General features: G+C 41.7%; 1 protein-coding gene across 2 annotated transcripts; it reads left to right on the forward strand.

Annotated features, from left to right (window-relative positions):
* Positions 1 to 24,615, forward strand: SCG5 (secretogranin V). Of its 2 annotated transcripts, none has more exons than XM_069949461.1 (6): positions 1 to 41; positions 2,221 to 2,452; positions 15,549 to 15,698; positions 18,700 to 18,809; positions 20,980 to 21,033; positions 22,502 to 24,615. In XM_069949461.1, exons 1-6 carry the CDS (start codon positions 36 to 38, stop codon positions 22,589 to 22,591), a joined length of 642 nt encoding a protein of 213 aa, XP_069805562.1. In that variant the 5' UTR covers positions 1 to 35; the 3' UTR covers positions 22,592 to 24,615. The 2 variants fall into 2 exon arrangements, with proteins under 2 accessions (XP_069805562.1, XP_069805563.1); XM_069949462.1 differs by having other exon boundaries at positions 18,700 to 18,805; positions 22,502 to 22,590.
* Positions 24,616 to 25,597: the final 982 nt, after the last annotated feature.

Here is a 25,597-nt window from a genome sequence, read left to right on the forward strand (position 1 = left end):
CTTTCAGATCCTGCATCTCCCAGCTGTCAGCCTCCATGTTTGTAAGTCGGATTCTCTTCTCAATGCATTTACATGATGTCTTTTGTCTTTCTGGTTAGATAGCAAGCTCCTAGTGAGATTGGGGGGGGTCGGACGTGATTGCCTACTGTATGGCCGGGGATTTCTGTGGTTACATTTCATTGTATTTAAAGGGATGCTGGAGACTAATCAGCTGAATTTAACCCTTTGTTCAGAAAGGATAGGCGATAGTGAGCTGACTACGTAGGTTGCTAGTTACTAGGAGGATAGTTAGGGAAAAAGAAGGGCTAGAAAAGGATGGTATCTATCTGTTATGTACAATAGGGGTTGTATAAAAAAACATCATATTACATAATAGCGTTATCTCAAATACGTCTGCCATGTATAAATCCGGCCTATACTGATACAGTTAGTTTGAGCCTTGATGCATTGCAAGGTCTGCTCTCCAGTGGAAGGACGGGGAAATTACTAATGGCTTAGACCAATATGTGTTCCTTCCCGTGTATTAATTACAGATAGAATGGAAGGAAAGTGAGAAAAAGGAAAAAAAAAGTATTAAAATTCCTTTAATCAGACATCCAGTGGTCCAGAAAGTCTGATTTTCCAGCACTACATGGCCCGACTAGATCAGCGCTCGTTTACTGGACTGTCTGTTCTGCGTCCTACCCATACAGAGCACTGACTAAGAACTAACTGGTAGAGGGGACCTGGCAGAGGGCCCAGGTACAACCACTGAGAAGAGCTATCTGAGCTGCGTCCTTTCTCCTCCAAAGCTCAGCTAAGACTCCCCATCACCCATTGGACTAACTTCCTAACCAGCGTGTGTGCTGCGCTGTGGTTGGGTGGAAAGAGTGCAATAGGGAAACGGGATAGAAAATAGAGAATCCGGCAGAAGAAAGGAGAAATCCTACTGGACTACAGAATCTGGTACATACAGAAACAAAACCCTTTTGTTTACTTCATCCATGCAGTTTTAAACCTTAGTAACACACTATAGCAACATCTAGTGGTCATCTTCAGTAACACAACAGCTATAGCAAAAATCACAGATAAGTAGAGACTTTTAGGAAGGGTGTAAGGATAGGAACACCCAGAGTGGGACACCACAGGTAAATGTGTAATGAACCAATAAGATACATAGTAAAAAAAAAAAAAACAACAACTGTTTTCTAGTCTACTGGGGTAAGAAAGTTATACAGACTTGTAAATTACTTCTATTTAAAAAGATCAAGCCTTCAAGTACTTATCAGCTGCTCTATGTGCAGTGACCCAAAGTTGCTAGATGTTGGATTAACAGGGCGAGTTACTGGAAAGAATACCACACTTACTGCAGGACATACAGCAGATGATAAGTACTGGAAGACTGGAGATTTTTAAATAAAAGTAGTTTACAAATCTGTATAACTTTCTGATACTAGTTGATTAAGAAAAAAAAAAAAGTTTATTTTTATTTAAAAAAAAGTCTATTTTGTTTCACCGGAGTACCCCTATAAAGGAATATTACCATTTCGACTGTTTAACTCAAGTTAAATATTTCTGCCAATACCTTTATTTTAGGGATGGTCCGAACCCTCCGAGGTTCGGGTTCGTATGAACCCGAACGCTCGGCATCAAATTCCCACTATCTGCCCGCTGTGGGATACAGCCTATGGCTATGGCTGTATCCCAGTTTTCCAGGCGGTCCTCCCGCTGGATCCACCCGCTGCACGGAGCGGGCAGATAGCGGGAACCACTACCGAGAGTTTGGGTTCATACGAACCCAAACCGAACTCGGTTCGGACCATCCCTACTTTATATAGCAAACTTGCCACCTGATATGCTGCTCTTTTCCTCTCATTGTTGTCAACTTATTGTTTAGTTTACTGACCACCTCCATGCCCTACAAGAAGTGGTCTGGCTGGTGTATATATGGCTATAGTATACATATTTAGTAGAGATGAGCAAACTTGCTGAATGTTCTGGTTCGGCCAAACCTGAACGGTTGGCATTCGACTACCAACAACTGGGGAAGTTGGATGCAGCCCTAGGAAAGCATGGATTCAACCTATGGCCTATGGCTGTATTCCTGTTTTCCAGGACTTCCTATGGCTGCATACAACTTCTGCAGCCAAGCATTTGGGTCCGGACTAACCTGAAGGTTGGGTAAGTTTGCTCATCATGAGATTGAGGGAGATATAACGGGACCTTTTTGTTTATATCCAGGTAAAGATGGAGACTAATGTTTTCATCTCCTTGGCGTATCCTATACTGGCCATAATGCTCTGTTTGATGAACCCAGCTTTTGGTCATAGTGTACGAAGTCCAGATCGGGTGTCAGAGGCAGACATCCAGCGGCTGCTTCATGGGGTAATGGAGGAGCTGGGGATTGCAAGGCCAAGAGTCGAGTACCCGGCACACCAGGCGGTGAACATTGTAGGTCCACAGAACATTGAAGGTAACTGAGTACATGCCACTTTTTTTAACATGTAAATACCACTAAAGCACCATAGCTAATAAAAGTCTGTTACAAGTGCCATCATTTTCAGTCATTTTACTCTATTAGGCTATGTTCACACTACGTATATGTCCGGCGTGTGAAAAATAGACTACTGAATTGCGAACATACGGGCGAACCGCGAACATATGCCCGTAGTATAGTTATGCTTTTTAGCTTGTTTCGAAGCAGTCTGAAGCAGGTCATTTACTTGGAAATCTTCGCCCAGCCCAGTAAACCACACAGAACCTTTTTAATATAAAAATCAAGTTCGATTTGGCTGAAAAAAGTATTCCGTACGGGGCGCATTGAAATCCACGTCCGTGAGTTGGAACAGTTCTGGCCCCAAACAATGGTCTTGTTCATTTTTCACAGCGCCGTATACGATCCGGCCGTAAGCTCATACGTAGTGTGCATTGTGCGGCTGGATATCGTATACTTTCAAGCTTACGCATTAACCTCAAAACTACGGGCGTATATTTGTGGTTCGCACTACGGCCGGAAATATACATAGTGTGAACATAGCCTCAGATGTCATGCGCAAAACTGCCTGCATTTTGTATGAAATCCGCTGATTGGTAAAAGGGTTGTCCCCGCCGATGGATCATGTTTTCTGCTTCACTGAATTAATGTTTATTTGTGTGAGTTGAGAAACAGAGAGCAAACACCCTGCAATCACTGCTGGAGGAACACAGACTGGTGTTTGTGTTTCAACAGAGATAAAAAATAAAGGAGGGCACACACCATGTTGTTCAACCCATCTTTATTTTTCTTCCATCAAAAAATTATGTCTATTGTAGGCTGCATCAGACGGCTGTACACGCCAACACCTCCGTTACAATCAGCAGGGAGGTATTGGCGCGTACAGCCGTCCGATGCAGAGTACACTGGACTTTTAATTTTTTGTTGCAATAGAAATAAAGATGGATTGAACAACATGGTGAGTGCCCTCCTCTATTTTTCTTCTCTGTTGACGTTTACTACTGGAGCTGCATTTCTGGAGAGAAGAGCACCCGAGTGCATGTTACCTTACACATCCGCCAGTCCACCATAGCGATACGTGTATATTGCTTTACTCCAGCCTTCAGTTTATAGGGACAGTCACTGTTTCTTACCATTCATTGTCATGTACGTACATATTTGCTGATTGTCTTACCTGGGGCAGATGGGATCTTCCAGTAAGATGAAGCGACGTGTCACCTTGTTAAAAATGTCCCACATCAGAAAAGCATGACCAAGTCCTACCCTGGCACCCATTCCCTTGGACCCGAACCTAGCTACTTGTTTAATTCAGTAAACAAGGAACATTTTTTGATACAAGCATGACTGTGTCCCCATCCTAATACTGTACTGGGTAGAAAACCCTCTAATTTTACCCACTGCTACCTGACCAATTCTGCTGGTGATCAGACTCATTTCGTCTCTCCTCCCGTGCCTGTCCGCATCAGGGACCCTGTAGAACTGCAGAGATCCTCCTGAAGAAGCGAGCAGCTCAGCCTCGGAGTGTGAACGATGCCGCAGCGCCCTCCTAGTCTGGTATGCAGGTTGTGTGTGGAATGAGAGTTATATACGTATACGTTCCTACTGCACATACCCTATGCAGTAGGAATGTATATACACGTTTCTGCACTGACGGGGCTTCTGAGGTGTGCGGGACCAATGCAGTGAGAGCGGTCCCGCACACATCGGTGTGTCTGGGGCCGGAGGTAATGAGAGGCGTCTGCGATCCCGCAGCTGCATCTCATTAACCGCGATCTATAGCGATTGTGGCGTTTAAGCTACTCAGTGACAGAACAAGCTTCTGTTGCAAAGTGATGCGGGGGTCCCGATCGTTTGTGCCAAAAGGCGCGGGTAAGCTTCTTACCTCCATTCTGTCGGATTGGCAATCCATGTATAGAGTAAGAAAAAAAGTTCTTAAAAGTATTAAAAACCTCTTGTAAACCCCCCTCCCAATGAAAGTTTTCAATACCCCCTTGCCCATTATAAAAATAAAAAAATATAAAAACATTAAAAATAAGTAAACATATTACATAGCGTAGCGTGCGGAATTGTCCGATTTATTAAAATATAACATTATTGTTCCCCCACGGTGAACGGCGTAAATGGGGAAAAAAAACACACCAGGATTAATGATTTTTTTAAATTATATATCAGAAAAAGAATTAATAAAAAGCTATAAAAAATTTTCTGCTTTCTCAATATGATATTAATAAAAACTAGAGATCATGGCGCAAAAAATGACACCCCAGCCAGCCCTGTAGGTGGAAAAATTTAAGGGACATGGGTCTTAGTAGGCGAGGAGGAACATTGCATTAATTTGACCCGGACATCCGTGCATCAAAGGGCTCTGTCTTGAAGGGGTTAACTCTCTTGAATGATACAGGCTTCTTTATTGATACACATGGATTAGTATAAAAACTTCCACACACGCTTAGGTTAAAACGTCATAATTTTTATTTATATGGCCGTGGAACGCTGGAGCCAGCAGACCATGTGATTTCCTAAACCATACATAGGACATTGGCAGTATATTCCTATGCCAGATTAAAGGAGAAGTCCGACAAAAATTTTTAATAAAGTATTTTATTGCCCCCCAAAAGTTATACAAATCACTAATATACACTTATAAAGCGAAATGCTTATAAAGTGCTTCTTTCCTATCTATCAATACAGTGTGGGACTAACATTAACAACCCGAGGTGCTGACTATGCAACTTATGCTTTCTGATCGTTCTTTATTAATACACCGAACCGTACTTACCTTATTTTCGGATTGCGGAACGAATTGTTTGCTTTTCAGTTATTTGCTGCATTTCAATTTGCTTTGACATATGAGTGATTTGGATCACAAGAATGTTTCCGGAACGAATTATGCTCCTAATCCATTTAAATGTGGGGTATGTGGTCCCCTTTAACGGCAGATCATGCTAATATATCTATAAAAATACAATATAAGGGTGCGTTCACACCTACAGGATCAGCAGCAGATCTGCAGCAGATTTGATGCTGTGTTCAGTTATTTAAATGAAATCTGCTGCAGAAAATCAGCTGCAGATCCTGTAGGTGTGAATGCACCATAAGGCTATGTTCACACAACGTATGAGACCGGCCATTCCGTGACCCCCTGCCGGATCATCTCTTAAGTACCGGTACTTAATTACCGGCTGGGTGATCTTTCCAGCCGCAGAGCTCTGATGCGGGAGCATCAGTGTGCGCCCGCATCAGAGCTTACCATAGCACACAGTGAAGCACACACTGAATTCCGGCCGCAGAAAACTGACATGTCAGTTATTTGCGGGGCCGCACAGATCCCGGCCGGAGCGTATACGATGTGTGTACGCTCCGGCCGGGATCCCATTGCTTAATAGGCTGTGTTCCGCTGCACAAAAACTACGGCCAGTAGTGTGAACATAGCCTAAAATTAGAATTTTTTCTAGCAAGAAGAGGAGCCTCCTCACTAGTAATACATATAATTCACATTATATATATATATATATATATATATATATATATATATATATTTTTTTTTTTTTTAACCACCAAAAGGCCACAAGCGTTCCACTGAAAATACAGTGAGAGACTGGGCTACATACACGGAGAGGGCTGGTAACACTTGCTGTTTGCTTTTCATCTTGCTTTTCAGAGCCAGAATGCAGTGACGTCAGGTACATAACAGGAGATGGCAAACAAAGCCCTCTATAACAGTATCTGCGCTGTCTTTTCCAGCATTAGAGAGTTGGCCCTTTCTACAAAGGAGAGATGTTTGGACCAATTTGGGTACTTGAGAAAATGGCAACTTCCCATGTACAGGGCTGAACTTCATGATAAATCAACCATCAATTCCACTTACAGAAAAGAGCTCTAGCCCCGGGATGGTAATTAGACATGTCGGTCGCTGCGTACTGAAAACGAGTACTCGTCATTGAGTCGCTCACATAATTACTTGGATTATCGGCCATTAGTGTTCCCGACTACAACTGGTGAGCTCCGTTATCACAATGCGCATGGCCAGTACATAATAGAGGAAGCCCGACTCATTATAACATAATAGCGGCTTTTGTATGGTGTATTATATGCTGTATGTTCATCATCAGGTCACATGCTATTGAGGGTAAAGGATCCTACTCCTCTATATATCATAAAACCTCAGCATTAGAATAACATCCAGGGACATGTTAGTGACATATCAGTCTTCAAAGTGGAAAAAGAGTATAAAAGAATATATATATATATATATATATATATATATATATATATATATATATTCATAAAAGGCGTGTTTCATGTCCATGGCTAGATCTTATTCATGGCAGCTCATCCCATGCCAAGGCTACCTGATACTTTTCATTGTCACTCAGTCTAGTTGCCATTATACACAGCAGAGAAGAGGAAACCATGGCCCTCCAGCTTCTGCAAAACTACAATTCCCATCATGCCTGGACAACCAAAGTTAACTCTTTGGCTGTCCAGGCATGATGGGAATTGTAGTTTTGTAACAGTTAAAGGGTCACAAATTCCCCATCCCTGCTGTATATGATGTATACTAGACTGCCAATAAAAAGTATCGGGTAGCCTTGGCATGGGATGAGCTGCCATGAATAAGATCTTGCCATATGCATGAAACACATGGGAGACATCATAGCAACCAGTCTCCACCCACTAACTCAGGAATAACTGATTAATCTTGTGAAATTCTGATAGAAAATACCATATACAAGTTATATAATGGACAGAAAAGGCACTACTCCTCATGTACACACAGAACAACTAAGCCTTAGGCTGGCCTCACACTGCCTTAAAATACTATAAAAACACCAGCGGCTGGAAGTCAATGGAAGCTTATGATCTACCTTACACACATGAGAGGAGATTTATCAAACATGGTGTAAAGTGAAACTGGCCCAGTTGCCCCTAGCAACCAATCAGATTCCACCTTTCATACCTCACAGACTCTTTGGAAAATGAAAGGTGGAATCTGATTGGTTGCTATGGGCAACTGAGCCAATCCTATTTTACACCAGTTTAATAAATTTCCCCCATAGTGTTTTTTTTTTTTTTTTGTGACATTTTCTCCCTTCTGACATTTTTGAGGTTCTGTGGCAGTTTTGTCAAAACGCAGCCCGCTGAGGGGTTGGCGTTTTTTTTTTCCCCATAGACTTCAATGGTATTTTTCTGGTTGTCTCAAAAACACCATTGCTGTGCGTGTGGCTTTTGTTTTTGTTTTTTTGGCCTGAAAAACTCCAGACAAAAAGTGCATGTGAGGGCACCCTTAAAAGTTTTTTTTGAACGGCTAGTGGCTTTTTAACTTGGTACCAGAAACATACAGCATTCCACTTTAAGCATTAAAAATGTATCCAGCAGGCGTGAGGAGCTGAGAAGATTGATATATACCGGTAGTTTCGCCAGAAAATTTTCGTAATAATTTACATTTATACTAATGCTCATTCTAGGCTAAGTAGTCAAGTGGGCGGTCCTACTCAATGATTGACACATCTTATTGTATACACATCGCTGAGTAGAACCACCCACTTGACAATGCGGCTCATAATAATTAGAGATTATACACATATCTATACATAGATGTGCTCAGCTTTATTTGCTCTATAACATATACAGTATATCATATGATATCTGCTGACTAGATGCATTTTTAACATGACCGGTTCCCTTTAAGCCGCCGGTCCCTACTTTCATCTATAGAAAAGCTATATTTCTAGCAGATAATAGTGACCCAGGATAAACCCACCACTTGCAATGTTGCACTAATACAGATGCCATATGAATGGGGGCTATGCTCACCTGGAGGCAATACCTATGATGGAGAAAAGCCTCATGCCTGTAGCCGCCAATGTTAATTCCGTTGCCTTTGAAGGGCTTGGCTGTCTGACTATGACATATAGTCTAAACTTGAAATGTTAACATTAATGAACTTTCCTATGCCATGATCTAAGGGATGAAATCAAGAGGACCTGATGAATCGGATTCCTGGAAACCAAGCGACCTTGACTCTACTGTAAAAAATCCTGTGCGTGAGGGACCCTCTGATCCCTTCTTATCTCCTGGGGTCTGCAAATCATTGCAGACATGGGAGGGAAAGGTTTATATACACAGGCCCCCACTCCTTACATGACATAGTGTTTTGATGAAATGCATAGGAATGGGAATCCGTCTGCTTTGTATTATTCACCATCACGCAGGAAAGGCATTTGCATATGATCAACAAAGATATCTCATTAACTGTTATCATATGCATTGGACAGGCTGTAGTACCCACCTTTCCACACAAGGTGGAGCTGCAGACTCTTTATAGATTAGGAGTCAATAATATGAATGACTAGGGCAACAGATGTTGCCAATTGCATTTTTTTTTTGTAGCCTGGAGCCTTAACCCCTTCCCCTGTATGAGATTTTTGGCAAATTTGTAACTTCTCGCATTCAAAGAGTCATATCTTTATTTAATCATAAAACATACTGCAAAATAGAAATATATATATATATATATATATATATATATATATATATATATATATATATATATGCTGAAACTGAACTATTAAAGGGTACTCCAGCAAAAAAAAAAAAAAAAAAAAAGTCTTTTAGATCTATGGTGTCAAAGAGTTACACAGATTTCCAGTACTTATCAGCTGCTGTATGTCCTACAGGAGATGGTGTATTCTTTCAAGTCTAACACAATGCTCTCTGCTGCCACCCCTGCCAGGGACAGGAACTGTCAAGAGCAGTAGACAATCCCTATAGAACACATGTGCTCTCCAGACTGGGCAGAATACACAACTTCCTGCAGGACACATAGCAGCTGATAAGTTCTGGAAGACCTACGATTTTTTAATAGATGTAAATTACAAATCTCTGGCACTTTCTTGCAGCAGTTAATTTGAAAGATTTCTTTTTTGCTGGAGTACCCCTTTAAGGGACTTTGTTCCTTCATTGTTAACTGCAATAAAACTGATATGTTATCTTGATTCTGTAGGTCAGTACGATTACAGTAAGGTCCAATATATATACTTTTTGCACTTTATTAAAGTAAACTTTAAAAATTTCCAATTTTTAGGAACAAAAAAAATCATATTCTAGCTTCTATATCTGTAGTATGAGGGCCGGTCACCATGCTGGAGCAAAGATGGTCTATTTCAATAAAATTTAAAACTGTAAATTGAAAAAGGAGGATCATTTAAACTTTTGTTAGGAAAGGGTTTTTTTTTGTACTTTCAAAAACTTTTTTTATTCACACTATTTAAGTTTCCCTAGGGGACTATAATATGCAATCATTAGATTGCTTATACCTATCCATACTATGATAAGCATTAATCAGTTAGGGTCCATTTACGCAGAAAGATTATCTGACAGATTATCTGCCAAAGATATGAAGCCAAAGCCAGGAATAGACTTTAAACAGAGATCAGATCATAAAGGAAAGCCTGAGATTTCTCCTCTTTTCAAATCCATTCCTGGCTTTGGCTTCAAATCTTTGGCAGATAATCTGTCAGATAATCTTTCTGTGTAAACGGACCCTTAGATCAGTGCTCTGCTAATAAAGTCTGAATCAGACTGAAGGTAAGGGCCTTAATACACGGGACGATTATCGTTCGATCGTTTAGATTTGGACGATAGTTGTTTAGTGTAATAGCAGACAACGATTAAACGACCAACAAGAAATCGTTAGTCATTAGATAGAGTTTGGACCTATTTTTATCGTTGATCGTTTGCATTGAATAAGAAATCGTTGGGTCGTTCGCAGTAGCGACAACAAGACGACCGCAAGAACGATCATAAGTAACGATTATCGTTCCATGTAATTGAGCAAACGATAAGAAGTTACAAGTTCCTTACAGGAGGAAGAAGGACGGCCATTTCAATGAATTACTTGCCAGCTAGGCCGTTCTGACCAAGCTTGTAGGAGGTGTTGAAAGCAGTGGTCACAGGAGGACCCACACGGCAAACAGGCTTTGGATAGTCCAGACGGACCACTAGAACATCTGAAGACAAGCACAAGCAGCTCCCAAAGTTTATGTGCCCACCATCCAGACACAGGGGGCACCTATATTACACCCTTTTGTCTGTACCTGACCATTTCCAGGGACTTACATGTCCTTCCATCGACAGTGGCCACCATCAACTTCACTTGCAGTGGTGTCGTGAACGAGAAACCTAGCTTCTGTTGGAGTATGGAGGCCTCTTGGTGATTGCTTTAATCCTGCTATGGAGTGACACACTGCCCTCTACTGGTGTGATGATGTGGTCATTGATTGGTCACTTGTGTTTCCTGTGGTTCTCATATCTGGCTATGGTGCAGTGCCATGAGCAGCTCCTATGTGATGTTGGGATGTATGTGGTAGAGTGGGGTTCTAATCCTGCTTTCTTCTCTTGTTTATTTTTTTGTGACCTCCAAGGAACTACATTTATTGTTGCTGTAAGTCTTGGACCTGGTTTCCTCCATCTTGATAATGACCTTCACAAACCTTGACTTATATCTCAGAGCAGGAGCTGGCTTAGGGGGTAGAGGGCCAGGAGGCTGAGCAGAGGTGCTGGAGTGCTTGGATCAAACCCTTGTGCTCAAGGTTGGGTTTGGACTCCATATATGATGTCTGTGCACAGCCATTGACCATCATCTTAGATGGGGGTTCTAATCCCCTGTGATCTCTTTAGTCTCATGTTATGAACTTGTATGATTATACCAGTGTGTAACACACAAGTAGCCATCCATAGTGGCTGTGGCTTGAGGGGTTTGTAGTAGCCTTTCATTCTCACACTTATTGATGGGTCTCTGGGTTCTGATCCCCTGAGATCTCTTTATTCTCATGTTATGAACTTGTATGATTGTACCAGTGTGTAACACACAAGCAACCATCCAAGATGGCTGTGGCTTGAAGGGTTGGCTTTAGCCCCTGACCCCCATCCTCATCACCAGGGCTGTGGGTTCTAATCCCACCCTTTGACTTTTCTGAAATCGCTCCCAGCAATAATCATAATATTTCTTACAGTGTTGACTACTAAGCCATGGCTGGGGGGTAAGATGTATAAGACTCAATGTTAATGTCCTGGTTTACACTTAGTACCGGCTTCTCAGCCGTTGAGGAAGGACAGTTGTTCTTGAAGTTTCTGCAAGGAGCTCCATCAGTTGTCTTCAAGGATCTCCGACTCAGTCCTCCATGGACTGAGTTGGAGATCCTTGAAGACATCTGATGGACCTTAGTATTATCTTTATTTTTCATTTCTCTCAGTTTTCCCCACCATGGATGGGTCTATCCCTTGGATGGTCAGATCATTGTTCTGGATCCCTTTTTTCGTGTTTTTGATGGATGACATTGAGAAATATCACCATTATTCCCAGTTGTGGCTGTGGCACAGTACAATGAACAGCTAGCATACATGATATGTGTGTAGGAGACCAGGGTTCTAATCCTGCCTTTACGATCTAGTTTTTCCATGTCAGCTACAAGGAAATCCATTTTTTCCATTTTTTTCGGGCCGGGAGCCTTGGGCCTGTTCACCTCCATCTCGATAATGACATTGACAAACCTTCCCTTGTATCTCAGAGCAGGAGCTGGCTCAGGGGGTAAAGGGCCTGGAGGCTGAGCAGCAGTGGTGCTGGAGTCCTTGGTTCAATCCCCTCTGCTGGCTACGTGGAATAGTAGCTCAATGTCCCTGTTGGGTCGGGACGCCATATACTGTACATACATATAGCACAGCTGTCTGGTGGGGCAGCTGGTTATGCAAAAATGTGGCATTTTTTCACCTATTTGAATTCTCAGCTGTAGGGGGATTACAGCCGAGATGCAAGTGATAAAGTGATCTTATGGGATTTGAACCTGGGTCTACAGCATGAGAGGCAGAGCAGATACCCCCTGAGCTATCATGCTGCCCATTAATAGACTACACACTTTGGTAATCATGACATTTAGATTCTATTCTACAGGAATAATTCTCATGCTCCACCCCTTAAAGGGGTATTCTGGGGGTATTAACCCACATGCTTCCAAATGGATAAAAAAAAAGGGAGGGCCTCCAACCTTATCAATTAAGGTAGCAGATCTAATGTAATCCGGAAGATTCCTTTTATATACATGTAACCTTGAGTCCATCAGATACTTACAAATATTTTACATGCCATTTTTTGGGATGGAAAAGGTAGTGAGAAGAGGAGGGGTAGTTGTAAAGTGATCTGTACAGCATTTCAGCATCATGTGACACCAGTAGGTAGATCGCATCAATACAAGACAATAGCAGCTCCCTCTGGAATGACCTTTTAAAAGGTCACAGAGCGTGCTCAATAATGTTTTTCATTCATCTCAAGGGGACTGTCTATTGTAGTCTATGTCCATTAGTCTTGCTGTAAAGCATGTCACTAAATGCTGTTAAAAACAGCTCAGGTAAGATAGCAGCCCCCATGACAATATACAAAAAGTGAAATAAGAAAAAAAAAAATGAAAGTCAGAAAATAGAAACAGATTAGAATCAAAGAACAAGTTTTAATATCTGATTCTAATGAGTAAAAGAAAATGTAGGGGACACATGCTATTTAAGTTTTTTTAATTTGTAGAGCATCCTAAAAACGGTTTCCAAGTTGTTGATATTGATGGCCAATCTGTATGATAAGCAAATATATAGTTGGGGGTCCAAATCTGTGTATGGTATTGACAGAGGTGTAGCTAGGATTCATAGGGTCCCATGCATACTTTATGACCCCCCCCCCCCCCCCCCCCCCCCCCCGACAATCTCTGGCAACGCATCACTAAGAAGAGGAGGCAACTCCTCCCCCACTCAGCCTGGACACACACACTCCCCTCCCGGCCACTCACACACAGATCCCTGGTCTGAGGAGGAGGAGGGTCGCTGAGGATTCTGGAGCTGTGCAGTTCCGACACCGGCAGCAACGTCATCACCTGATCCCATGATCCCTGCAGCTTCCTCCAGAGACTGGGGACCTTTGTGTGTGAGCAGGCAGGAGAGAAACGTTTGTCCTCCGAAAGAGTGTTCTCTTGTCCGGGTATGTGTATGGGGTGGGGCAGTTGTGGGTCGCAGGGGCCCCATAGCAGTTGCGTGTTCTGCCTCCATAGCTATGCCAGAGGGTAATAATATCACAATCTCATAAACTTTATTTAAAAGAAACCAAGGCATTTCTGCTTGTGGGCATGCTGTGCATTCTCTTTATATACCTTTAAAATATTCTGACCGTAAACAACCACCACCACCACCATCATCATCATCTCCCTGTGACCCACTGCAGTGACCTTTCCTATTTGCAGTAAAAGTAGGAATTGACTTTGCAGCGGTTCCTTAGCTACAACACAGAGTCCAGGCTCATCTAAGCCCCGCTGTCTTATATTTCCAAGTGCTTAGAGAGATGTGTTTTCTCAGTGGAAGGAATGCTGTCACTTGGTTAAACTTTAACTAGATATGTGTTAGCACCCTGGAGCCTGCTAAGTACCTCTGTTTTCTTTATGGGCGGCTCGCGGTGCCACAGGGTCTGTGATGTGAGCACGAGGGGGATCCATGTATCAGAAATGACACATTGTAAAACAAACTGCTTACAAGTGGCGCGCTGCATATTGATCAGCAAGCATCGCTCATACAAGGAGACTGTTGCTTTTCTATTTATGGAATTCTGTCACTTCATCCTGACTTCCAAGAAACTTGTATAACCAGAATGAGCAGCCATAGAGACTCTACTGCCAGGATGGGAATTATTAGTAATTCTTTAAACTGATAATCATTTTCCTTCTGCATTGCCGACAGCAATGGATATTAGAAATGTTCTATAGCTATATATTGCATTTCATGTTGGTTGTAGAACTACTATATAACTTGGGTATCCCAATTTCTATTCATCTGTTGTATGTAGGCATTCAAGCCAGGGCTAGGATCAGGGGCGTAACTAGAAATGACTGGGCCCCATAGCAAACGTTTGATTTCCCCTAAGGAGTAATTCCAGTTAAAGGGACATTTGCAGATCCCAGTAGCCCTGCTTGGCCACCTGGTGCTGCAGATGGTGACAATTCAGGGAGCCCAGTGTATAGCAGAAGCGGGCCCCATAGCAGCCGCTATGACTGCTAAAGTGGTAGTTACTCCCCTGTCTAGGATCATGTTAGAAATTCTGTATATGAATGAGCTAAAAAAAACAAACAAAGCCATTTCGGAGGAGGAACTTTCGATAATAAATGTCCAAGGAATCATTAGAAGCAGCAGGGAGACGACCGTGCTACCGTGTGCCCCTCTCCCTGCTCTGTGTCTGAGGCCTGGACATCCTCATAGACCTGCATTACTAAGCTCATACTTCTCCCAACGCATTCTCCTGATCGGTCATGTTGTGAATATTCCCCGACTGTTTAAAACGTATTTTTTCTCCCTGAGGTATCTTAAATTTTTGTTACTAGCAGATAGGCTTCAATGCATTTATTGTTGAAAGCATTCTTATTTTTACTCTAATCTCTTCTCGGCTATGACCAAAAAAATCTGCATGCGTTTTTCAGTGGGTTATCAGCAATGTTATGGGGGCCAATGCGTGCAGGCTTTGTTTCGGATGTACGTGTTTAGCAGCTAGTGTGGCTGCAGCCTTATATGACCTTATAAATAGAGATGAGCGAACCTGGAGCATGCTCGAGTCGATCCGAACCCGAACTTTCGGCATTTGATTAGCGGTGGCTGCTGAAGTTGGATAAAGCCCTAAGGCTATGTGGAAAACATGGATATAGTCATTGGCTGTATCCATGTTTTCCAGACAACCTTAGAGCTTTATCCAAGTTCAGCAGCCCCAGCTAATCAAATACTGAATGTTCGGGTTCGGATCGACTCGAACCCGAACCCGGTTCGCTCATCTCTACTTATAAACTATGGTTAATATGATCATTTAGATGCTAATAAACACTACATTAAACAATAAAACAGATAAAAATAGAGTCTTGTAATATTTACTAAAGATTTATGGAACTATAGATGGGCAAAATGGTATCATCCATAGCTCTATTGTATTGTTGAATTTGTTGAATATCCGTTGATATAATTACTTTAACATGCAAATTATATTTTGCTTTTCCTATAGGTGGCGCCCATGAGGGACTGCAGCACTTGGGACCATATGGTAATATACCAAACATTGTAGCAGAACTAACAGGGGACAACATTCCCAAAGACTTCCGGGAAGATCAAGGATATCCAAACCCTCCCAACCCATGTCCTGTTGGTAAAACAGGTATAACTCCTTTATTTTCATTGTGATTTTTAATATTGAATTAATGCTATGTACCCACTACATACTGATAATCGCTAACAATGGCCGTTGTTATATCAATGGGCAGAATTAATCATCATGAACATAATTGTTTCACAACAAAGACCGTTGTCAGCTCTTATAAGTACTTAGACTAACATAGCCTTAATCAATATATAGTTATACACATATAAAGAAATCTAATAGCCTAAGTATCTAATGTACCATTTTGTGTTATGACCTTGAGACATATTTAAAGTTCTCATTGATATGAATCCATAATTTTTTCTTTTCTTTAGTTTAGCCCAAAAATAGTCCCAACAATTCAAAAATCTGTCCACCTTCCCGGTATGACTACTTAAAGGGATTTTTCAGATTAAAAAAACCCAACTATTTTATATATGTTTTTAAGGAATTCTGAGCTAACAAATGGGGGTCTTCTCTTCAGGATCCTCATCTCTTGGCCGGAGTGGGGTAGATTACACAGACAGACCATTGATCTGAATAAGCACCTTGTGTAATACTTAATTTTCCCTGTGGTGGCGCTACAGGGAAACTGAACCCTTATTGCCAAGTGTACCTACAGATTACAACTGATCAGTGGAGGGTTACAACATATGGACCCTTATAACAAATCGGTATTGCCCAAAGCGATGAGCCCCTTTATGGCCAGTGTGAATGGGTTTTATGATCTATTGTCAAGTATATAGATATATGGAAGCATATCTCTATGGGGGCTTTATAGTACACTGTATGCCTGGCATTAATAGCTATGTTTATCCCAGTAAGGATCACCATGAATTAACATCCAAAATAGACAAACTATTTTCTCTATCCCACTCTGACATTCACCTGCTGTGTCCAAGCCTTCTCACTTTCCTCCTCCTCATGTACTCGCTCAGTGGCGTCCCTTTGTCTGTGAGTAAATGAACAAGTCATTAAATGGACCCGTAACCATTAACATTTTGCCAAAGGCACGGAGTGAAAGTGTGCTTGGTAAATAAGTGACCACCACAGACGCAGACAAGGTCATCCATCCTCCCCCAGTATGAGACTATGGCTGTAGAGGAAGGGATCCATGAAATCATAGACTGGTAAAAATGCTATTGGGGTTGCAGGGTGGGTAGGTTCTATGACAGTATTAAATAAAAGATGTAAGACTGGAAAAAATATAACGCCATGAAATATAGATGATTTCTTATTGAACAAGTCTGATAGAATAAGAGAAACCAAATGGGAAGCAAATTCACTATTTTTCAGTGCAATGTGTCAGACATAATACTAAAAATAACAATGATGTTCTTAGGAAAATGGTGCTTGATAAAAGACGGGATACATTAGGTAACAAGTGAAGAGTCCGTTGTTGGTGTGTTGGAATTATTGAATAATAATGATCGAAAAATCGATTGTGTGTCGTTGATTGTTGATTGAGACCCTAAAATCATTGGCTGTAATTCCACATTCGTTCATTAATTATTTGGTCTAATTGCACAACGTTCCTTCTTCTGCTGGGATCAGATGGAGTAAATGATCGTAGCTACGATCAGTGTAACGCTCGTTACTAACTATTATTGTTCTGTGTAATAAGGTGACCGATTTCAGGTTAACGATAAACAATCTTATTTCAAATCGTTAATCGGTTAGGGTCCATTTACACAGAAAGATTATCTGATTTCTGGATAGAAATCCAGAAGGTGGAAAAAAAAGGCCCCTGTGCCAATTCACATTGTCTCCTGCTCCTTCTGCTATCCCCCCTAGGGGACAAATCTTCCATGCCTCTGTCTCACATTGTGTGTGTGTTTGCTGATGATGCAGACAGGGGGCAGGGCGTGATGTCACAGGAGGCGGGTCTGGATCCTCCAATCCCGAGTGATTCACCATCTCTAACCGGCTAGAAGCAGGTGCAGCACTAATTTTACTGATTGTAATGGGTGGGATCTGTGATGATCACATGAGGGAAAGCATTGCATTCTGGGAAATGCCAAACCAGAAAGAACAGAAACACAAAACAGAGCAAAACCCCCCCCAAACAAATGGATTTTTGGTAGTTTCAAAACTGGGATAGACAGGTAAGTAATGCGTTATGCTTCTGCAGAAGTTTCATTTTTTTTTTTACCTCTAACTGGAGTTCCCCTTTAATGTAGTCCTCTGCCTGGTAAGGCTGTTTGCAGCACTGCCCACCCCTAGAGTACTGATCTGGCCCACCCCCCGCCAGTCCCCCCCAGTAATAATCATTTGAATGGGCGGACTGCGGGGTGGTGGATCAGTGCTGTGGGGATGGGGCACTGCTCCAAGCGGCCTTACTGGACAGAGGACTACATTAAAACTGCACGGTAAGAGACATACCTTCATCCTCAATGTCCCATGTGTAATAGGGAGCTGTCAGCAGTTCCCCTTTAAGAATGAACAAAATTACTTTGAAGAAATTGTGGAGGCTAGAAAACCTTTTCAGCCAGAGGAAGAGATGGCACCAGCGTGCATTATGGGAAAAAGCCAAGCTGGGGAGGCAGTGTAATGTTATCCTGGAAAACCATTGGTACTCCCATTTATGTGGATGTTACTTTGACACCTACCACCTAACTAAATGTTGTTATACCCCTTCAGGGGAACATACTCCCTAAGGCTGCGTTCACACTGCACAAAACAGGCAGAAATTCCAAGCGGAATCCCCACCATGGACTCAACTCGGAATCCCGCCTGGCTTACTGTCTCAATGTTCTGTATAGGGCCCCTCCGCGGCTTTCCGCTCAAAGAATTGACATTTGGGCAGTTGGCATTTGCTTCATGAGGATTTTTGCCTTCCTCTGGATCAACACAGTAGGGTTATAGATTGAATTTGACTCTTTTTTTCCAACCTTATTAACTATGTAACATTCATTACGGTCTGTGTGCTCACATGAATGCAGCACTCTAAATGGCCAACTACAGGGAAATTTAATTGTTCCAATTTTATTACACTTTTTTTTTTTCCTTTGGAAAATAGGTGAAGGTTGCCTGGCAGATACCCCAGACACAGCCCAGTTCAGCAAAGAGTACCAACTTCACCAAAATCTGTATGACCCGGAACACAACTATCCTGGAGTGAACAAGTGGGTACGTTTCTAGTTATTTTATACTACCGTAACGCTATAATTTCTTTCCATTCACCTGAAATTAGCTTGAAAATATAATAATTGAATCTATTTAATATCTATAGGAAAGGCCATGGGGTGGTCAACTTTTTCCAATCTGCTGAATGAATGGAATTGGTAGTGGAGTTCAGCTGTTTAGTTGTACAAAAGACCCACCATGTCTGGAAAACAGTGCTCCCTTTCCGGTGATCAGATCCTCACTGATCACGTATTAACCTGTCACTTCAAAAACTTTTCAATTGTCGTAGACACTTGTAGATTGGTCAATTTAGATCCCCACCAATCGCTAGAACACGGAGAAGAGAGAAGCATGCCTTACTTGTCCTTGCGACAGGGGATGGTCCCGTAGATTTTCTGCAGGAGTTAATCCAAAGCCCCTATTACACAGGGCGACCAGCCAGATGAGCGCTTGCTTGCTCCACGTTCCACGCTATTACACACACCATGTCATGTCAAAGTAGGGCTGGATGATTAATTGAATTAATTCAAACTTTGGGGGGGGGGGATTCACAATTAGACTTTCAAAAAATAAACAATTAAATATATGTGTGGAATCCAGTGCGGAGGATGGCAGTGCAGGAGCTAAGACATAAATGTAGTGTACTGCATTTTAACCCTTTCTGTGCCGCAGCAGGTAAGTGATGTAGAGCTTAATTACTCATGCTGCTGCACAGAATGGGTTAAAGAGCAGGACACTATCGGGTTGACAGGCACCCGGCTGCCAGGTGCTACGCTTATGGTTTTAACTATAAGGTTTCCTAAGGACCAGAATGGACTAGTGGCCTGAATGAAAAAATGCTAAATTCAGGATTATTTTAAAATATGAATAGTAAAATGGAAAATTTGAAAATTTTTTTAAAAAAATCTGTATAAGTTTAGCACAGAAACTTGATTCAAACAATAGGTAATTTTCGATGATACATTCCCTTTAAGCACATACAGGCAGTATTACTCAGCCTGGCTATCCAGCAGTACTATAAAGGGAAAAGTCTGGTGTCACTTATTGTAAAATCTCTATCACTTTTTCTAGTCTTTGTACGTGTGGAAAACCCCCTATTTCTTCTGTATAATCTTGGAGTCCAGACATGACGACAAGCAACACACAGATGTAAATCCCTAAGGCCAAAAAAATAACCTCTATGCTTAAAGGGAAAATTGTCGTGAGCATTTTTTAATGATGTTAAATTATTGAAAGTATCCCCAGATCTCAGACTAGATCCAGATTAAAAAGAGCAAATCGATCAGATCAGGAAGACTGGCTCCAGTCCAATCAGTCTGGGGGTGGGGGGGTATAATGAGAGAGAATACTTTTCCCTATCCACATGATAGGGGACGTAAGAGATTGCGGGGAGCCCAACCTCCGTACCCCCTGCTGATCTCTGTATCGAGTAAGCACTCTTCCGGCTTACTCAGCTCTTTCTGGCGGCTCCACAGCAATGAATAGAGCCGCAGGTCATGTGCTGTACCCCTGGCTCTATTCATAACAAAGAACCCGGGGGCCCGGGGTCGTTGGGGGTAGAGAGGTCAAACCCCCCGCAATCTCTTACATGTTAATTTTTCCTAGCAAACCTCTTTAAAGGGAACCCGTCACCAAGACAATGCTATCCAATCCATCACCATCGAGTTATAGAGCAGGAGGAGCTGAGACGATTTATACATATGTGTGTGGGAAAAGATTCTGCATAACTTGTACCATGTTGAGTGAAATCCCTGCTCATTCTGTGTTAGGAGTCCAGTGGGCGGTGTCACTCAATGGACTGGAAATATCAGAGATTTCAATCTATAAATTACAAGTTATACTGAATCTTTTCCCACAAACATATATATCAATCTGCTCAGCTCCTTCTACTCTATAACATGATGCTGATAGCTTAGGTAGCATTTTCATGGTGATGGGTTCCCTTTAAGGCTTGGCAATGACACTGTACTGCCCAGCATTACCTGCATCTCCCCGCACTGATATTTGCAGAAGGGGCAGAAAAACCAACTTCTAAAGCTTTTAGCTAATTTAAGATTTCTGGAATAGTATTTGTTATTTGTGCTTGTCTTTATCATGGATGACGGCCGATTTTTTGCAATATAATAAAATGTGACTCTTAGTATAGTGATCTCTTCTTTTATCCATTGTGCAGAATAAAAAACTACTTTATGAGAAGATGAAAGGCACCTCCCAGAGGAAAAAGAGGGTAAGAATTTTTGTGTTTTATGTTGTGTTTGTATACTGCTGAGTTCATATCTCATAACCGTTCTTGGACAGCCTATGTTCCCATGAATAAAGACTTGGCAATACTGGGAAATGGAACATGGAATATGGAATCTACAAAGGAAAGGGTGGAACAGAAGGAATTTTTTACACACTGGGGGAGACTTATCAAACATGGTGTAAAGTAAAACCGGCTCAGTTGCCCCTAGCAACCAATCAGATTCCACCCTTCATTTTTCAAAGAACCTGTGAGGAATGAAAGGTGGAATCTGATTGGTTGCTAGGGGTAACTGAGCCAGCTTCACTTTACACTATGTTTGATAAATCTCCCCCACTATTATTTAAAATGTAACTATCATTTAAAAAAAACTTCTGACATGTCATAGCGACACGTCAGAAGTTTGCATCGGTTGGGGTCTGGCTACTGAGACCCCCGCCAATAGCTCTGCCCTTTCATTTCTGCTGTTACTGCTAATATAAACAGCCTATGGAACAATATTCTATATATATATATATATATATATATATATATATATATATATTTCAAATCAACTGGTTTTTGGAAGTCATTTAGATTTGTAATTTACGTCTATTTGAAAATGTCGAGTCTTCCCATACTTATCAGCTGCTGTATGTCCTGCAGGAACTAGTGTATACTTTCCAGTCTGACACAGTGCTCTCTGCTGCCACCTCTGTCCGAGACAGGAACTGTCCAGAGCAGGAGCAAATCCCCATAGAAAACCTCTCCTGCTCTGGACAGTTTGTGTCTCGGACAGAGGAGGCAGCAGAGAGCACTGTGTCAGACTGGAAAGAAAACACCACTTCCTTGATAAGCTAATAATTATGGGAAGACTTGAGATTAGAGATGAGCGAACCTCTAGCATGCTCGAGTCCATCCGAACCCGAACTTTCGGCATTTGATTAGCGGTGGCTGCTGAACTTGGATAAAGCCCTAAGGCTATGTGGAAATCATGGATATAGTCATTGGCTGTATCCATGTTTTCCAGACAACCTTAGAGCTTTATCCAAGTTCAGCAGCCCCAGCTAATCAAATGCCGAACGTTCGGGTTTGGATCGACTCGAACCCGGTTCGCTCATCTCTACTTGAGATTTTTAAATAGATGTAAATTACAAATCTATATAACTTTCTGAAACCAGTTGATTTGAAAGAATTTTTTTTTTGCTGGATAACCCCTTTAAGAACGTTTTTTGGCAAAACACCAGATCACAGAGCAGCGCGGAAGGTACTTATGCACTGCTTGCATGATTGGCAAATGAAGACGGGCAGCACGGATATATGTGCATCCATGCTGTCAGTTTCTCTTTAATGTGAAAAAAGAAAAATGTACCTATTAAAGACCCATTAATTGCTAGTGTTATTTTCTCTAGTATCCATGACATACACACTTGTCTCCATCTACCCTCTCACCACCCACCTTTCCCTCTTACAGATGGTGAATCCATACCTACAGGGACAGAGGCTGGACAACGTTGTAGCCAAGAAGTCTGTTCCGCATTTCTCCGGTGAGGAGGAAGAATAAGCAAAACCAAATGAGTGAGCCGTCTTTGCTGTGATCCAGCTCGGCGTCCTATCTGCTGCTCCAGAGCCCCACTGACTGGCAGCATGTTTATTATTTATAGACCTGTGAATGGGAAACAGCTGGATTTATAACATTATGTTGTCATAGGTAATAAAAAATATAGACTTCTGCTTTCTGTTAAATTAGAGGAACGGTATCTTTTTTTCTTGTGCATTTCTTGTGATGCTTTCCGAGGACGTTTAACCAATTGCTTGCTGCCAAATACTGTCAGTGTTAAGATGTAGTTACCAGTAAGACCTCATCTCCCGTGTCTGGCTGCAGAGATCACTCACTACCTTCCTGAATTAGTACTGCAAATTAGTCTGCAATAAAGACTTCATTCCTCCACGCATTGTACAGGAATTTTTATTTTAAAAAATTAAATAAATTAAAAAAATAAATAAATTATATATATATATATATATATATATATGTAAATCATTGATATTTGGAAAAGGTGTAAGACGGTCAAATGGGTATTTTTCAGAATTTGTGTTTTAAGGGGTAAGACACCAGACCTCAGGTATGGAAACTAAATGGGAGCATGTAATAATACCCTGTTTCCCCTAAATATAAGACATAGTAGAGGTTTGGCTGAATTGCTAAATAAAAGGCCTTCCCCCGGAAGTAAGACCTAGAAATAGAGGCCCGTCATTTGCCACCATCCCTATTGTCCCCTACCTCCAGATGTAGAGCTGCACACAGTCTACTGCTATCCCTTCATCTGCTGCCGTACCATACACTGTCCCTACTGTGCTGTATGAGTGTGCTGTGGTGAGCTCACCCTGGTGGCTGGAATCTGCCATACCGTACTCTGTCACTGCTGTGCTGTATAAGTGTGCAGTTGTGAGCTCCCCCTGGTGGCTGGAAGCCGCCATACCTTACGCTGTCCCTGCTGTGCTGTACGTGTGCGCTGTGGTGAGCTCCCTCTGGTAGCCGAAAGCCGCCATACTGTACACTCTGTCCCCGCTGTATATCCCACGATAAATAGGATTTCACCCTTTTTTTTTTTTTTTTTTAAGAGGCAGTCGAAAGGTTCCCCATTCACATTGGGGAAATGTCAACTAAAACCTCTGATTTCAGTAGGAGTTTCAAACTTGGCCAGGTAAATGGACCGCACATGGAAAACATATTATTATAACATTATCACCCTTGCAAAATCGATACAATACAAATTTATTGTTACTCAATTAGTTACAGTAATTTTCCCAGAGCCCCCTGTATGGCAGTAGTCCCCCCTGTGCCCCTATACTGTATTAGGGCTTCGATAGTTTCCGATGGCCGAACAGAAAATACAAACTATAGTCACCTAGTGCCACTCCATTGTTGAGAGCTGTTGCATCCCTAGGCAGATGCAATAATATATATGCAATATATATAATATATATGCAATAATAATATCATTGCAACAGCCAGTGCGGGGATTGCATCGTGGTGGCTGATAGGTAGCAGATATAGACCCTGCTCCGCCATTCTACTGCATTGCATCTGCATTTTAAGGATGCAGATGTAGTTAGGGGAGGCCGTTGCTTTGAGACCTGAAAAATCTAGGTCTTGCACTCTGGATGCCCAGTGCTGGCCTCACCCCAGTCAGGAGCTCCAGTGTCTTATGGTCCGCAGATGGCAGTTTTAGATGCTGTATGTGGTCGATCTGCAGGCTGCATGTTTGAAAATCCTAGTCTAAAGTGTATGACAGCCTATTGACTCTCATCCAACAAATGGCAAATTAAAATCTTAAAAATTTTACTGCAAATTGAGACTTTTTTTTTTACATCATTGTTAAGTGCATAGCCAAGCCTTGAAGGCTATAACAGATTAGTTATTGTATGAATCTATATCAGGTTGTAGCATAAGAACTCCTGACAGAAAGCAACATACAAAAAAGTAAGGGGAAAAAAAAGTTTAACATACAAAAAGTTTGCCTGTTTGTCCTTCTACATCTGTACACTGACCGTATGATGGAATAAAGTTTCTATGTGCATCAAGCGTTGGTGAGTGCCGCATTTATTGCTCTTTTTCTCACACAAAGAAAAGAGCCCAAGTGGTGCTCGACATTGTAATGTTTTGTAATACATTACACCAGTAAAGCTTAGTGATTTAAGAAATATACTCACGACAAATTTACTTAATTCATCTGTTCATTCCCGATCAGTAAACTGATCTTCCCGGTCACAGGTTATCACAGTTTGACAAGTTTTATAAACACCAACACCTTTTCCTCCTTCGGCAGGAAATAATAAAAGTCATATGTGACAAACATTGTGTAACACCATCCTCTTCTGCGGGCTTGACCGGTCACTGCAGCAGCTGCCCCAGATTTAGCAAGTCAACAATTATCATATGGTGAGTTGTCTGTGGAGAATGCTTCCAGAAAAAAAAAAAAAAAAAAGGATTTGCGAAATGTTATAAACACTGTAATGCTGGGGTGCACCACTATTTTTTGCCGGTCTACAAAAGAGACTACAACTTGAGCATGCTTGAATCTGACTGTTCGGAATTTGAATACCGGTGGCTGAAGAAGTTGGGTGCAGCCCTAGAGAGTCCTGGAAAACATGGATACAGCCATAGACCATAGGTTGTATCCATGTTTTCCAGGACTCCCTAGGGCTGCATCCAACTTCTTCAGCCACCGGTAATCAAATGCAGAATGATTGGCCTTGATCATGCTCGAATTGCACTCATCTCTAGTCTACAGTGGCCATTGGTCCAAAGGTTTTCCTTTTTTTGTTTTTCTTGTGAATTTTCCCAATCTGCCTGAGGGAAACACAGTGTAACAAAAAAATATTCATATGGAACCAGAATGGTGAAATTATTATTAGTTTTTTAAATAAACTTCCACCAAAACCCATGTCCTCACTACTATTTATTTGGATCCCTTGGTGGGAAAAATGGTGGATACTGAATGCTTTAAAAAAAAAATAAATAAATAAAAGCTGCATTGTATGAATGCAAAACGCATTGACTCCC

The sequence above is a fragment of the Dendropsophus ebraccatus genome, chromosome 13 (assembly GCF_027789765.1).
Source record: "Dendropsophus ebraccatus isolate aDenEbr1 chromosome 13, aDenEbr1.pat, whole genome shotgun sequence".
NCBI lineage: Eukaryota > Metazoa > Chordata > Amphibia > Anura > Hylidae > Dendropsophus > Dendropsophus ebraccatus.